Source organism: Sceloporus occidentalis, unplaced genomic scaffold (genome assembly GCF_023333645.1).
Source record: "Sceloporus occidentalis isolate IW3139 unplaced genomic scaffold, rSceOcc1.0.p SCAF_6, whole genome shotgun sequence".
Taxonomy (NCBI): Eukaryota; Metazoa; Chordata; class Lepidosauria; order Squamata; family Phrynosomatidae; genus Sceloporus; species Sceloporus occidentalis.
This window is the reverse complement of record NW_028316986.1, coordinates 22,739,303-22,753,681: the sequence shown is the minus strand read 5'-3', so window position 1 is coordinate 22,753,681 and position 14,379 is coordinate 22,739,303. Positions and strand designations below refer to the sequence as shown.

At 39.1% G+C, this 14,379-nt stretch overlaps 1 protein-coding gene across 4 annotated transcripts in view; it reads left to right on the top strand.

Annotated features, from left to right (window-relative positions):
* Window positions 1-14,379, top strand: part of LOC149310493 (anaphase-promoting complex subunit 1-like) — a 72,114-nt gene that overhangs the window by 18,207 nt on the left and 39,528 nt on the right. For 3 of the 4 annotated variants that reach the window (XM_089529064.1, XM_089529066.1, XM_089529063.1), the window contains 10 exons: window positions 481-618; window positions 2,474-2,611; window positions 3,198-3,258; window positions 5,111-5,298; window positions 7,824-7,898; window positions 8,232-8,497; window positions 10,944-11,035; window positions 11,666-11,808; window positions 13,684-13,762; window positions 13,886-13,922. In XM_089529064.1, coding sequence (XP_089385190.1) covers window positions 481-618; window positions 2,474-2,611; window positions 3,198-3,258; window positions 5,111-5,298; window positions 7,824-7,898; window positions 8,232-8,497; window positions 10,944-11,035; window positions 11,666-11,808; window positions 13,684-13,762; window positions 13,886-13,922 — 1,217 coding nt within the window. The remainder of the gene's footprint in view (window positions 1-480; window positions 619-2,473; window positions 2,612-3,197; window positions 3,259-5,110; window positions 5,299-7,823; window positions 7,899-8,231; window positions 8,498-10,943; window positions 11,036-11,665; window positions 11,809-13,683; window positions 13,763-13,885; window positions 13,923-14,379) is intronic. The other variant, XM_089529065.1, reaches the window with a different exon arrangement.

The following is a 14,379-nucleotide window of genomic DNA, read 5'->3' as shown; positions in this document are numbered from 1 at the left end:
ACATATGCATACTGTCAAATTGGCTAGAGTAGAATCCCATTCTTTCCCACCTCAGACTTTATTGCATTGTTGTGCAGACCCACTGTGCAAAAATAATTCATTATTTCGTGATATGTTGTGGTTGACAAGGAGAATAGGGTCACTCGGTAGGCATAGAAATACTTTTTAGAAAGATTCTTCTTTGTCAGAGGCTTTGTTAAATGAGATATGCCTGTAGTCTGAATGGTTTTATTTGTTTGTATGTATATTGTTTTATTTATGTTGCACCTTTCTTTTGGGATGTGAGTGGAATAAGTGATCCTGTCCAATTCTGTAAGCATTTTTAGTAGTCTGTTTATTAATCTGCATTAAATTGCTTGTTCTAATATTGTAGATTCGATGTTCCATTTTGTCTTAATAACGGTGTTTTAAATTCTTAGATCTTAAAAATGAGACCCCTTTACATTTTGCATAGCTATTCTGTTTCTTGCCCATTACAAGGTTGGAAAGGTTTTCATACCTGGCTTGCCAGCACCTTCACTGACGATGTCAAATCAGATGCCTCGTCCAAGCACTCCTTTGGACAGTATCAGCACTCCTTCCAAACCTTTGAATAAGCATCTTGGACCGTTAGATGAGGTGAGAAGATGGCAGGGTTTTTTTTACTCAGATGGGTAGTATTAAACATTGCCCACTGAGAACTGTACAGTCGACCCTTGGTATCCATGGATTTTTTCCACGGATTCAAGCATCCATGGCTTTAAAGTATTTTTAAAAATACATACATTCCATAACCAAAAATTGGTTGCTATTTTATATAAGGGACACCATTTCACTATACCATTGTATTTAATGGGACTTGAGCATCCACAGATTTTGGTATCCATGGGGAGTCCTGGAACCAAACCTCAGCAGATAACAAGGGCCCACTGTATATGAATATTTCAGGATCTCCCTGATTTTTCCTCACCAACCGTTTCTTTCATGACCATTGAAATTTTTAGTACTGTTCTTTGTTTGGGTTGTTATTCACTTTCCCTTGACTTCCCAGCTGTCAGATGAATGCTTGAAGGGCACAGAATACATATAGTTAAATTGAGAGGGCTGTGGATGAAAACAAATCCCAGGGAAGCTGACAGTTGAGGGATGGAGTGGTGGAGGATTTTAATAAAAGGTGCAGTTGTCACTGTCTTTCATGTCTCCTTGTATGAACTGGCCTGGGCCCTGAGACCCTCTGGAGAGGCCCTCCTTTCCATCCCACCATCATCACAAGCATGGTTGGTGGTGACACATAAGAGGGCCTTCTCGGTGGCTGCTACTACACTATGGAAATCTCTTCCCAGAGAGACCAGAATGGCTCCCTCCTTGTTGGCCTTCCACTGGCAAGCTAAGACCTACATGTTCAGACAGGCTTTAAAAATGTTATGGCTGTAAAGGACTGGCTTGAGATGTTATTTTAAAGTGTTTTGTACAGTTTTATCTTTTTAAAATGTATTTTATTCTTTGAATATCTATTTTAACATTGTAATAATTTAATTCCTTTTTAATGCATCTCTTTTCTATGTTTTCAATTGTATTAAGATAATATAGTCATGTATGCACTGGGTATTAGATTTTATAAGGTAGGGATCTGTTGGGAAGGGGTGAGAAAATGGAGTGTTGGGAGTGAGAGGTGTTTTATGAAATATCTAAAGGGATTTTGAAAAGGTTGTTGTATGACAGTTGTTCAGGGATGAGAGAGCAGTCATGATTAGGAATTAGTGAGTGTGAGTTCAGGAGTATGTGTGGTCACAGTTAGTCAGAGTCTGAGACAGAGAAGAGTTAGTCAGGTTAGTTACGATAATAGAGTGGGGAAGATATTTGATTTAGATTTATTAAATAATTGTTTATTCTATTATGTTTATGTTATGTGTATGTTATATGTTAATGTCATGTTTAGATTTTATTCAACAGATTATTATTTTTGTATTATACACTTGAGCCACTAAGAACTGTACATATGGGAAAGCTTGAGTTCAGACACAATGTCTGTTTTGGCAGCAGATTGTACAGAGGGTGGTGTTCAGTGGGGATAGAAGATAAATAAAATTTTACACAGGAACCATGAGGGCATCTATGAGGTCATAGTTGGTGACTACAGTGGTGGGACAGGACGAGGTCCTCACATTGCTGGCAGAGGTGGGATAAGGGTAAGCCCTTACATTTGGTGACATTAGTTGGGATAAACGGAAGTCGACATATTTGATGACAGTGGAGGGATAGTTGGTAACCTTCATAGTTGGTGGCAGCAGCGGGATTAGTGGAAAACTTCTCACTTGCACCAGTAGATGGTGGGCTGGAGGGATGTTAACAGAGGCTATCTAGCCATGTATCTGGTATTCTGTGGTTGAAAGATGCCTCATTGAGTGGGGGCTTGGACTAAATAATTGCAAAGATTTCTCTAGCTCCTTGATTCTGTCATATTACAATATTATAACTTTTGTTCCTCTTTTAGCAGGGAATGTTATCCCCTGTTCCAGAGCTGAGGGATTCTTCCAAACTTCTAGACTCTTACATTGATGACTGCACCTTTCAGCAATTTGCAACTTTTATTCATTCTGTGAGAGATCCTGTCCAGAATAGAGTGACTCTGGTAAGTATTGCTGTGTAGGTTAGTTTGGGCCTGTATCAGTCAAACTGTGGCATGATGCAATGGTTAGAGTTTCCAAATATATTGTGAGGAACCTTTATTCAACCCTTTGCTCATCTATGAAACTGCCTTGGACAAATTGTCTACATTTCAACATGGCATTTCAAAGCCATGTTTTTGAACAGCTGAGCCCTACTCAGCTTGATGATAAATTCAAATGACAATTTGCATCTGGAAAGATGAACTGTAATTTGAAGGATTATAGTTCCTGGTTCAAGGTTTTTGGATTAAGTTATGTGAGGAAAGAAGAGAAGTAGAGGAAGCGCATGTGAACTGGGACCATGATTTGGAGATACTGACTTGTAGAAAGGGAACATTTAATATTTTTTAAAATTGATATTAATTGGATGTAAAATTTTAATGTATTTCATTTAATCTTCGTTGTATAATGAACTTTTGCTTTGCTTGTTGGTTCCTAATTGATTTTGAAGATACCTTGTGTGTGTCAAGAAGCAGTTTAGCTTTTTAATGGTGGGTGCTGTAGAAATTAAATGTTGCCGTGATACATCTCTGTCTTTTCTACTCTTAGGAACTCAGCAATGGCTCAATGGTCAGAATTAGCATTCCTGAAATTGCAACTTCAGAGTTAGGTATGATACTGAATCCATATCTTCTTCTTTCCTAGTTTTAAACTAGTAATATGGAAATCAACAAACGAACATTCAGGTTCTGGTACAACTTAAGTATAACTCTGTATTCTTGTTTCCAGTCTCCTGACTGTAGCTGAGAGATCCATGTTGTTTAGACTGGGTTTGCATTCACAGCAATAGGTACTGTGTGGTATGAGGATTTTATGAATTTTGGATGGCTATGAACAGGGCGCATTGTGCTGGTGAATGCAGCCAAATTGCTCCTGCTGTGTGAAGGAATGACTAAACAAACCACAGACCTTCAGTTCGTCGTTAGCTTATTGGGAATTCCAAACCCAGGAAGGTGTAACACTCTGGCTTGTTCCCTCCTGCCCATGAACCAGATCAGTAATCCTAGAGGAGATACCCGGGAGCCCTGGTGGTGCAGTAGCTAAATGCCAGTACTGCAGCCACAAGGTTGTGAGTTCGATTCCAGGCAGGGCTCCGAGGTCCACTCAGCCTTCCATCCTTTTGTAGCTTGGTAAAATGAGTACCCAGCTTGTTGGGGGCAATTGGCTTACACATTGTAAACCGCTTAAGGAGTGCTAGTTCACTGATAAGTGGTATAGAAATGTACTTGCTATTGCTATTGCTATTGAAGCAAATCTAGCCAGAATATAAGTTTTGGACATAATAAAAAATAAAGGAAATAGTGGGCTGGTCAGAATTCTTTTGAGAAGTTATTTCATATAATTGTTGCCATAACAGAGAGAGCCCTGTCCCTTGTGCTAAGATGCTATATATTTGACAGTTGTAGGATCTGGAGCAGGGTTTCAGCAATACATTTCTGTGCTTCGGAACATTGACATAGGAAACTGTTTTGTATTTGGACCATTTGTCTGTCTAACCTGATAGAACTGATCCTAACTGACAATAATGGCTTGCTGGAGTTTCAAGCAGGAGTTTTTGCCAACCCTGTCTGAAAATGCTAAAGACTGGACCTGGGTCCTTCTGCATGCATACTATATGCTCTGTCACATAATTATAGCTCCTCTCCAGATTTTCTCCTAACTCATATTCTCCATGGGACCTATTCTTTATACATCTCATCATATCCTAGACTGCTTAGGACAGAGTGAGAATCATGTAACGCAGGGGCTTCACATGGCTTCCAAGATGATTTCTGTGGCCCTCGGCCCCTTCCTCTACTTCCCTGCTGGATGGATCAGCCATCGCACACAGACAAGTCTTTGACAAAAAATAGCGGAACATACATCCAGAAACCTTGAGGGATGTAATTCTCCAACAAAGCAAGACACTTGGTTTTACCAACCTCCCCCATTTTCTGGAGTGTTTTCAGAAAACACTTGCTGTCACTTTTCCAACAGTGGACAGAAGACATCCTTGTGTGGAGTTGCTGTTCCTTCTTACTTCAGCAGACATGGACCAGGTCTTTGCAGTAGCACCTAGCAGAGGGAGCAACCTCCCAAAGAATCCATCTCATGTATTCTATTGTTCTGATAGAACATGTTTCATCAGAAGGGGTTGGTGCTGTTCTCAAGTCTAGGGAAATGAATATAAGATGGTCACTAGTCCCTCTTTAGTTCCTGCAGTTAAGTCAAAGACTAATTTCAGTTATAACCACTGCAGATAAAATTCTTAGCTGCATTTGAGCCCAGGGAAGAACATGGATTTCACAGTCTGTCCTTAATAGACCATTTCTGTTATATTTATAGTGGCCCTGACCAGCTAATGCAGTATGGGATAAACTTCAAGTCTTAGACATTGGTTGAATAGTCAAAGACCACGCAATAATCTAACAATTATTTTTTGTTTTTGTTGTCGTTTCCTCTCTCATCTTTATCTGGAACAGTCAAAAGGTGTTTACAAGGCATTAAATACATCCTGCCTAAAGAGATTGCTGTGCAAATGCTTGTCAGATGGTATAATGCATACAATGCACCAGGAGGACCAAGTTACTACTCAGAGTGGAGCTTATTTGTGACCTGTCTCATGAACATGATGGGTTACAACACAGAGAGAGTGGCCTGGACTCGCAATGTAAGTTACCATGCAGTGTCATCCCTTGGCTTCTAAATAAGACCAAATAATAAGGTATCACTTGAAAAACAATAATTTTATACACCAGAAAGCTGATCCGGCATTAAATGGTGATCCCTCTAAACCTTAAGAAGAACTTCCTGATGATTAGAGTTCTTTGACAGTGATGCATTTTGTTCTCTTGACTAAGGTGCATTTTGTTCTGTTAGCATGTTGTGTATAAATCAGAGCAGGTCGTGGTCTGCATTTGTTTTGATTCTCCTTTAAAGCAAGGCATTTTGAAGCATCAGTTTTGAGGGGGAAATCTCACCTTTTCAGAGGGTTTATGGCGCAAATTTGGTCAACAGTGATCCCCATCCAAACTAACTAAAGTTGTTATCCTCTCGTGTCAGTACTCAATGATTTATTCTCCTGTTTTCAGGATAACAGAAGGGGTGGTGCCAGGAGATTCACCTGCAGGCAGATTGTTTCCCAACCCAATTAAGTGTGCCTGTTCCTTCTTTTGTCTGCTTTCTGCATGGGTGGCACCGTAGTAAAGGAATATGGAGTTTGCTAGGCAGATAGATGAAGACAGTGATAGAAATAGTAACATCACACACTGCCCCTGATGTAATAATGTTACATACTGCACCTCAAACTTTTCATGCAATTTCCCTTAGAAAAATACAAATTATATGTTTTGTGTACAGTCCTCAGCAGGAGCTTGTTTCTTCTGATTTGGATGGACTTGTATTTTACAGATGATTTCCTGGTTTTGCATTGATCTCATCTTAGCATTCCAGCAGAAGCTACTGCAGCTTTTAGTGTAGCATTTGTTCACAAGAGTGACCTGGCACTGCATTAACAGGAGTGACTGAAATATAGTAATTCTCATATTATGGTATTATTTTTTTGGTTGCTGTGTGAGTTCCAATCATTTCCGACTTATGGCGACAGTAATGTAAACCTGTCATGGGGTTTTCTTAGCAGGATTTGTTCAGAGGCGGTTTGCCATGCCTGTTTTCTGATGCTGAGAGAATGTGACTTGCCCAAAGTCATCCAGTGAGTTTCGATGGCCAAGAAAGGATTTGAATCCTGGTCTCCCAGAGTTGGAGCCAGTACACCATGCTGGCTCTATAGCTTATGTGTTTTCAATCAAAATTCATATACACACACACACACACACACACACACATATATATATATATATATACACAGAGAGAGAGAGAGCGAGAGAGAGATCATATATTCATATATAACAATGCACATACACACATTGCAAAATGATAAAAATATTGCACTCTAGACAGAGCTTCTGTAGTTCCCAGAATCCCCTGGCCAGTGTGACCATGCTGGCTAGAGGGTACTAAGTGTTATAGCAATAGCAAGTACATTTCTATATCGCTTATCAGTGCACTTAAGCACTCCCTAAGCGGTTTACAAAGTGTAAGCTAATTTCCCCCAACAATCTGGGTACTCATTTTAGCGACCTTGGAAGGATGCAAGCCAGATCGAGCTTGAGTCCCTTTACAGGTATTGAACTTATGGTTTGTGAGTGAGTGGCTGCAGTACAGGCATTTAACCACTGCGCCAACAGGGCTCCTTGTCTAAAACGTAACTTTTCCAAGCTGCTTTTGAACTGTTTCTCATTATTTTAGTCTTCTTATTTTTGGTGAAAACACAGCAGACTTTTCCAAATTTAATTGGTGAAAATTGTATATTAGACAGGGGCTGGATTCACCCCTTACAGCCAACTGTTTGTCATCATTTAGCTGAAAATTTAAGAGGCCTGTTTCTGAAAGAAATCTCTAGAATGGATTTAGATCAGTAGAACTGTTGAATCTTGGTTGTATAGCTCAGTATGCTTCCTACATAGCCTCACAAAAATCTCTCAGGTGGATTGTGGACCAGATCCAAGGTCCTACTGAAGTTTACCAGGGTAGTTACTAAGACTGTCATCCTCACTTTTCTTAATTATCAGTAGTTTCTATTGAGATTAGTGGTGCTTATTTTTAAGTGAACGTAATAAGGTGGCTCAGTGGTTAAGATGCTGACTCTGACGATTGCAAGGTCAGCAGGTTGGCAGTTTGAGACCCAAGTGCTGCGTGATGGAGTGAACTCCCAGCTTCTGCCAACCTAGCAGTTCAAACCCATGAAAAAGTGCAAGTAGATAAATAGGTACCACTTTGGCGGGAAGTTAACAGCATTCCATGAGGCATGCTGGCCACATGACCACAGGGTCGTCTTTTGAAAATAGAGGCACCCTCGGTTTATTAACAGAGATGAGCATCACCCCCTACAGTCGGACATTCATGTCAAAGGAGAAACCTTTTCCTTTACCTTTTAATAAAGTTCAGCTTGTAAGTGTAATTAATCACCCTAACTTTGTGATTGCATTCAAATGTAAAAGTGATGGAAAGAGCAATATCAGTTGTATGTGGGATTAATACATATAAATTTTTGTTTCTTTTGAGTCATTGGTAGTGTATGTATATTAAAACCAACGTCCAGCACTCTGGGATAACTTGCTTGTCTGTTCATTGTAGCTTGATTTTGAAGGATCTCTTTCTCCAGTCATTGCTCCCAAGAAAGCTCGACCTTCAGAGACAGGATCAGATGAAGTAAGAGAAGTATTTAACTGACAGTTCCTAGTAATTTGTAAATTCATTGGATTTGACAAGTGTCCCTTAAAAAATTATATGGTGATTGTTGAATATGAATATGGTTGTGATCCACCCTCTGGAGAGCACCATGTTGGGAGAAGGCTGTTTTTATTACTACACCATTATCCCTATGTCAAGAACAATTTCCTTTTGTAAGCAAAAAGCTGTGTTTATCTTTTGATTATAAAGTCATAAATTCAGTTGGAATATTCAACACTGCAGTAATTATTGTGTGTCAAGTATGTAAACTAAAACCATACACTATATCTCTTTTTTCTGGGTTTTTTTTAGGATGGGGAATATCTTCTAAATTCTGACTACCATAAAAATGTTGAGTCTCACCCTTTGGCTAAAGCGTTACGATTGGATCCACTAGAAGTAAAACTTCCCAAAGACAATATTTCACATAACCACTGCTTGGATTCTACCACTCTTCTTTTCCCCCACATTCCTTCCATTTTCTGTGTGCTCCATTTAATCTATGAGGAGCTGAAGCTGAACTGCCTAATGGGTGAAGGAATTCGTTCACTTGTTATCCTTCTGGTTCAACTAGCAAGGTATGTTCTCATAGAAATGAACTTGAGCTGCTTGTTTTTCTTGGCAGTAGTTAAAAAGATTTGGAATCAGACTGTAAAGTAGATTTCATCTTTCCTTTTCCTTTCCTTTTTTTTTTTTCTTTTCAATTACAATTAGGTGAGTAAAAGGGTAAGTTACCAGGACTAGTTTCTGTCAAAGAGGAAGGAGGAGTTGATGTCTTTTATCTCTGTAGTTAGGGCTCTATTGCTTTTCTATTATTTTACAGCACAGTCTTAAGGTCTCTGGGAGAGTGTGCCAGTGGATATAGGATTCAGAGGATCTCCCTTTGTACATGTGATGAAGGAGATCCATTCGCAGAAGCCACTTAGCAGTAGGAAGATGTGCCACTTTTGCTCCACAGTGGTAGAGGGGGTGAAAGGTAGTGTGTATGTCAGTGGTAGATGTGGATAGGAAGTGGCAATTCAGCCACCCGTCTATCTTTCTTGCCAACCCCTACCGATACCATTGTGGATTTTTCAATATATTTTAAATCTCTTGAGACCTACTTTTGGGCTACTACTGCAACATGCTGACAATAAATATTAAGAATGTTTAGGTGTTGAAAAGAGTTTGTTAGGAATTTTTGAAGAGGAATTAGAAAACAAAGTTGGCAAAATCCTGTTTTATTTGGTAACTTCAGCAAGGATTGTATTTGCTCAAAAGTGGAAAGCTAAGACTATCCCAAATGAAGATGATAGGATTTTTAAATTATACGAAATGTTAGAATTTGAAAAGTTTACTCAGAGAATGAAAAAATGAATCGTCTAATAAAATACATACTGATCCAAAACCAGTAGAAATTTTTTTAAAAGGGGGGGGGGGTCCGTTAGCAACAATAGGTTTATTAGATTAGTTAGATTAAGCTAGATTATTCGTTTTTCAAATTACTTAGAGGAGAAGTAAATTGGAGAAAATAGAATTATAAATTGTGATAATTGGATAGTGAGAAGTATAGAGGGGGTGATGAAAGGAAGGATATGGGATTGGGCATCATCATTTGGACTTAGTTGGAAAGTTGAAGGCAAGAGATGAAGATGAATGAAAGAAAGAAGGTGTAGAGTGGAGAATATGATAAGATTGGGGAAGTGAGAGAAGGTTCGAGTAGGTAGTAGAAGGTAAAGAGGTTGGTTGGATGGGTAAGAGAAAGATATAAGAAGGTGGAGTGATAAGAAGATAGAAGAGAGATTAAAGGTGGTTAAAATGTGAAGTTAAAGGCTTTCATGGCTGGCATCCATAGTTTTTTGTGGGTTTTTTGGGCTGTGTGACCATGTTCTAGAAGAGTTTATTCCTGGCGTTTTGCCAGCATCTGTGGCTGGCATCTTCATGCCAGCCACAGATGCTGGCAAAACGCCAGGAATAAACTCTTCTAGAACATGGCCACATAGCCCGAAAAACCCACAAAAAACAGTGGTTAAAATGATTATGGGAGATGGATGTGAGATGAGGAGGTGGTAGTAGTAGGGAGTCAGAAGAGGTAAACAGGGAGGAGGATAGTAGAAAGAGAATGGAAGAAGGATGGTAAATTGAGTATGAATATCTAAACTAGTAACTAAGAAGGAAGTTAGATAAATTTAGAATGCCTGTTAGATTTTTTTGAGGTTTTAGATGGAAAATATTGTTGTTTAAATGTTTAATGTGTGGATTTCTGGATGCATGTTTGAATAATGATTTTTTTTTTTAAAAAAGCACATGCATCTTGCCTGCACTTCAGGTCCACAAATATTACTTCTGGTTTACACATTACAGCTTTACTGCAAAAGACACAGGACATTCCTACTAGTAGGGATGGCAGATGTAGGAACAATGTCTTTTCAGATCCTCAGCGAATGATAGTGAATGGGCAAGGGTTTAGCTTTTTATTTGTACTGTCAAACAGTTATCATTTGGCCTTTTCCCCTTGTGCTATCACAAATTTTGGGCCTCCTCTTACTTTATTCCACCTCAACATTAGAAGGAACTTCCTAACAGTAAGGGCTGTTCGACAGTGGAACACACTCCCTTGGAGTGTGGTGGAGTCTCCCTCCTTGGAAGTCTTTAAACAGAGGCTGGATGGCCACCTGTTGGGTATGCTTTGCCCGGGGGCTGGACTGGATGGCCCTTGTGATCTCTTCGAATTCTATGATTCCATGATTCTACTATATTTCTTCATTCCAATATAAGCAAAGTTTCTTTACTACTATTTTAAATGGAGTCCTGAAACTGCTTAATCCCTATCAGAGCTGGGAAAAATATTTTTTGGACTACCACTTCCAAAATCTCTAACCAACATAGCCACTGCCCATGCTGGTTGGAACATTATAAAGGCTGTAGTCCATAAAAGTAACTTTTCTAAGCTTTTCCCTTTCCCATCCCCTTAATTAATAATTGCATGTCATCTTGTGCATTTTATGCTTAGAATGCAATTTGCTCCTTATTTCCTCCTTTTAGAGACTTAACTCTAGAAGCTTACCTCGATTATTACTACAGAGACTATCCAGTGCTGGTGAAGGCTTCCAGGCAAACAGGCATAATTGATCCAGGCAAGTTCCAAGAGTATTGGGTTTCCTTGGCTGAGTGGGAACAGAACCATTTTCATAGGTTTGAGAGAACGAGGACAGCACCAACTTTAAAAACTGAAGGCTGCATTTTTGTAGGGGTTAGGGCATACAACTCTACCTTCGTGGAAAATATGTCAGACAACTCTGCCTCCACAAGCTGTGTCTATAATAAGTACTTGCTTATCATGGACAATATTGTTCATATTGTTCAATAACTATGTTTGTGTTCATGTGCCTTCAAATCACCTATTGACTTAAGGCAATCCCATCAATTTTATAGGGTTTTTGCTTAGGCAGGGAATACTCAGAGGTGGTTTTGCCAGTTACTCCCTCTGAAATATAGCCTACAGCACCTAGTATTCATTATAAATCATGAATTTATATCCAACTGGCCATGTATAAATGGGTGGTATATTGATGTACTGCATAGATTGCCACAGTAGCATGTGCAGGGCAAAAACTGGTGCTGCTCTGATCATGGAAGTTTCTATTGGCTGTAACCATGAATGTTTTGTATTCAGGTTTCTTCACTTGTAAGATTAGCAAGGGGCCTCTAGTGGCCAGAGTACATTAATTCTGTTCTCCTTTTTTTAAACTTTGTTTTAAAAACAGTGTGTGGCATGCAACACCCAGCCTTTTTTTCGGTGGAGCCTCCAAGTATTTTTCAGTGGCTAAGTTCCTGCTTGAAGGGAGAAAATGTGCCACCCTACCCTTACTTGCCTGGAATTTGTGAAAGGAGCAAACTAGTAGTCCTGGTATGTACTACAATTCCCATTGAAGGGACTCAGTTCTGCAGATATGTTTCTTATGCTTAACTTCATGCATGCCTGAAGTATTTCTGTTTTAAGCTGCACGATCCATAATGGAACAAATGTCATTGAAGCAGAGCAGGTGAACAGGGTTTCTAAATGTCTTAACTCCTTCGAGCTGTTATTAAACCATGAAATAGGGCTGGCAACTTTCGGCTTTCTTGATGTAGTTGAACTGCAGTTTACAGTATCCTTCATCATTTGCTTCGCTGGCTAAAGCTGTTGGAAGTTGCAGCTCAACATTTGGAAGGTCTCTAGTTAGTTTGATTGTTTATTTACATATTTATTTGATAGCTGGTGATATAGAATCATAGCTCTATTTCACATGAGAAAGTGAAATAATTTAATGAACAAGCTACTTAGGTTTTGGGGCACAGCTGGTCTTATCATTATGTTGACTGTCCCAAAGCAAATTTTGGAGTTAGTAATCATCTGCAGAAAATCTGCAGTGTTTTCACTTATATTTTTCCACTATAGACTGGGGCATGTGTGTCATGTGTACCATCTTATCTTGATCCTGATCTGTTTAACTTCATGTCATGTTCATGGGAACATTTATTTGAATTCAACAAACAGCTTAACATATTTATAACACACACATACCATTCTCATTGACTGAGAAATATGGAGTATTCTAATCTGGAATTTCTAAAAGTGAAAATATATGCTTTGGTATATGAAGCTTAAGATTGTAATATTGTAATATTTATTTATTTATGTTTATCCTACCCTTTATTGTGGGACTCCAGGGAAGCATACAGATAAAACAATGTTGTTGTTGTTCTGTGCCTTCTGGTCATTTCTGACTTATGCTGACTCTAAGGTGAATTTATCACAGGGTTTTATTGGGAAGATTTGTTCAGAAGGGGGTTGCCTTTGCCTTCCTCTGAAACTGAGAGAATGTGACTTGGCCAGGGTGGCCCAGTGGGCTTCTACAGCTGAGCAGGGATTTGAAGATAAAACCATAAACAATCCAAGATTAAAATAATAAAATCGCTTAAACAGGATAAAAACATATTAAATTTGTTTTTACAATACATATTGAACATGGACATTGATACATGCACCAAAGTTCAGAGACAGTCTTGCAATTAGCCACTTGTTTACTCCTTGTTAGTGAGAACTTTCTCATACTATTGTGAGACACACACTATAGTAGAAAGTGTTTGCTAGCTTCAGATCTAAGAAGCAGAAACAGTTATGTCAAGCATATCAGAAGAAACCCTGGGATAATCATTGGGTCTGTCAGGAGTCCTTAATGTAATGTATCAACACTCCACATGAATTGCAGGAACCATTCTCAAAGGGATGCTTTTAGGACAATAAGGGTGAGTTACCAGTGGCTGCTACAACATAATGCTGCATATAGTTGAAGGTACCAGTTTCCTTCCTTTGCATCTCCTGTAAAAGGTTCAAGGTAGCAGGCTGGTTATGACCTCTGCTTAGACCTTAGAGAGACAATGTACATAGACCAATGCATTGGGTCTTCCAGACATTTTGGATTTCCCAGAATCCTTAACTATACTCCAGGCTGACTCAGGATTCTGGGAGTTCAGATCGCAAAAAATCTGGACAGTGAAAGGTACTTTAGACCAGTACTTTAGACAACAGTGGTCTAGATGAACTTGTAGTCTGGTTTGGTATGAGATGATTTCATATGATTTGGTTTCAACTCATAGCTAATTTGTCTAATGTTGAATGTATATTCTTATGTAAAGTCAGTAAAACCTCCCAAATTGTTTTCTTTCTTCTGTCACTTAAACGAACATGTTAGATCTTTTGTTAGCAGAACCTAAGACAGAATTCCTTTTTTCTGAACAGAGTGTTGCACTCTACATACTTGGTGATGAAAGAGCGGTTTTAAATGAAGCATCCAACTATTTGTCCAAGATAACATCAGGTAGGATAACGTTTGAGGCTATCCAAATGCCCAAAGGAATATTTCAATTCATTCCTTGCTGTTTGTCTAGACTCTAGCCATTCCAAGTGACATGTTTTCATTTTGTCTCCCCTTTTGTTTTAGGGCCACGGAAGCAGCAGACCGAACTGGAAGAGCCCCGGTAAGCTAATAAGAAAACAAAATTCAAAATGTTGCTTTAGGAAATGGTTTTGTTGTTTATCACATTTATCATCTCTTGACCCTTGAAAATCCACTTCACAGGATTCTGATGTGCTTTCTCAGTTGAAGGGTTTGTCCTGATTTCTCCTTTAGTGTACCCAAGGTGGTCTCTTTCTTTAAAGGACTGTAGGTTCTTGCGGTGACCCACACATCTTCAGTTTTTATCTTTCTTCTTTATCTCCCATTTTCAGCTTTACCTTCATGGGGAATTATAAAATACAAAAATCTTGAGATTTTCTAAGAACAAGGGATCAGGAGAATAAGAGAGAGAGACCAGAGTATGCCAATAAAAGGAATGATTCTGTTTACAGTGTTATATTGTAGTCTGCACGGTCTCATCCCAACGGTTGTCCTTTCAGGCAGTACTAAGGGATACCAGGACTCCAGCCTGCCTGGAA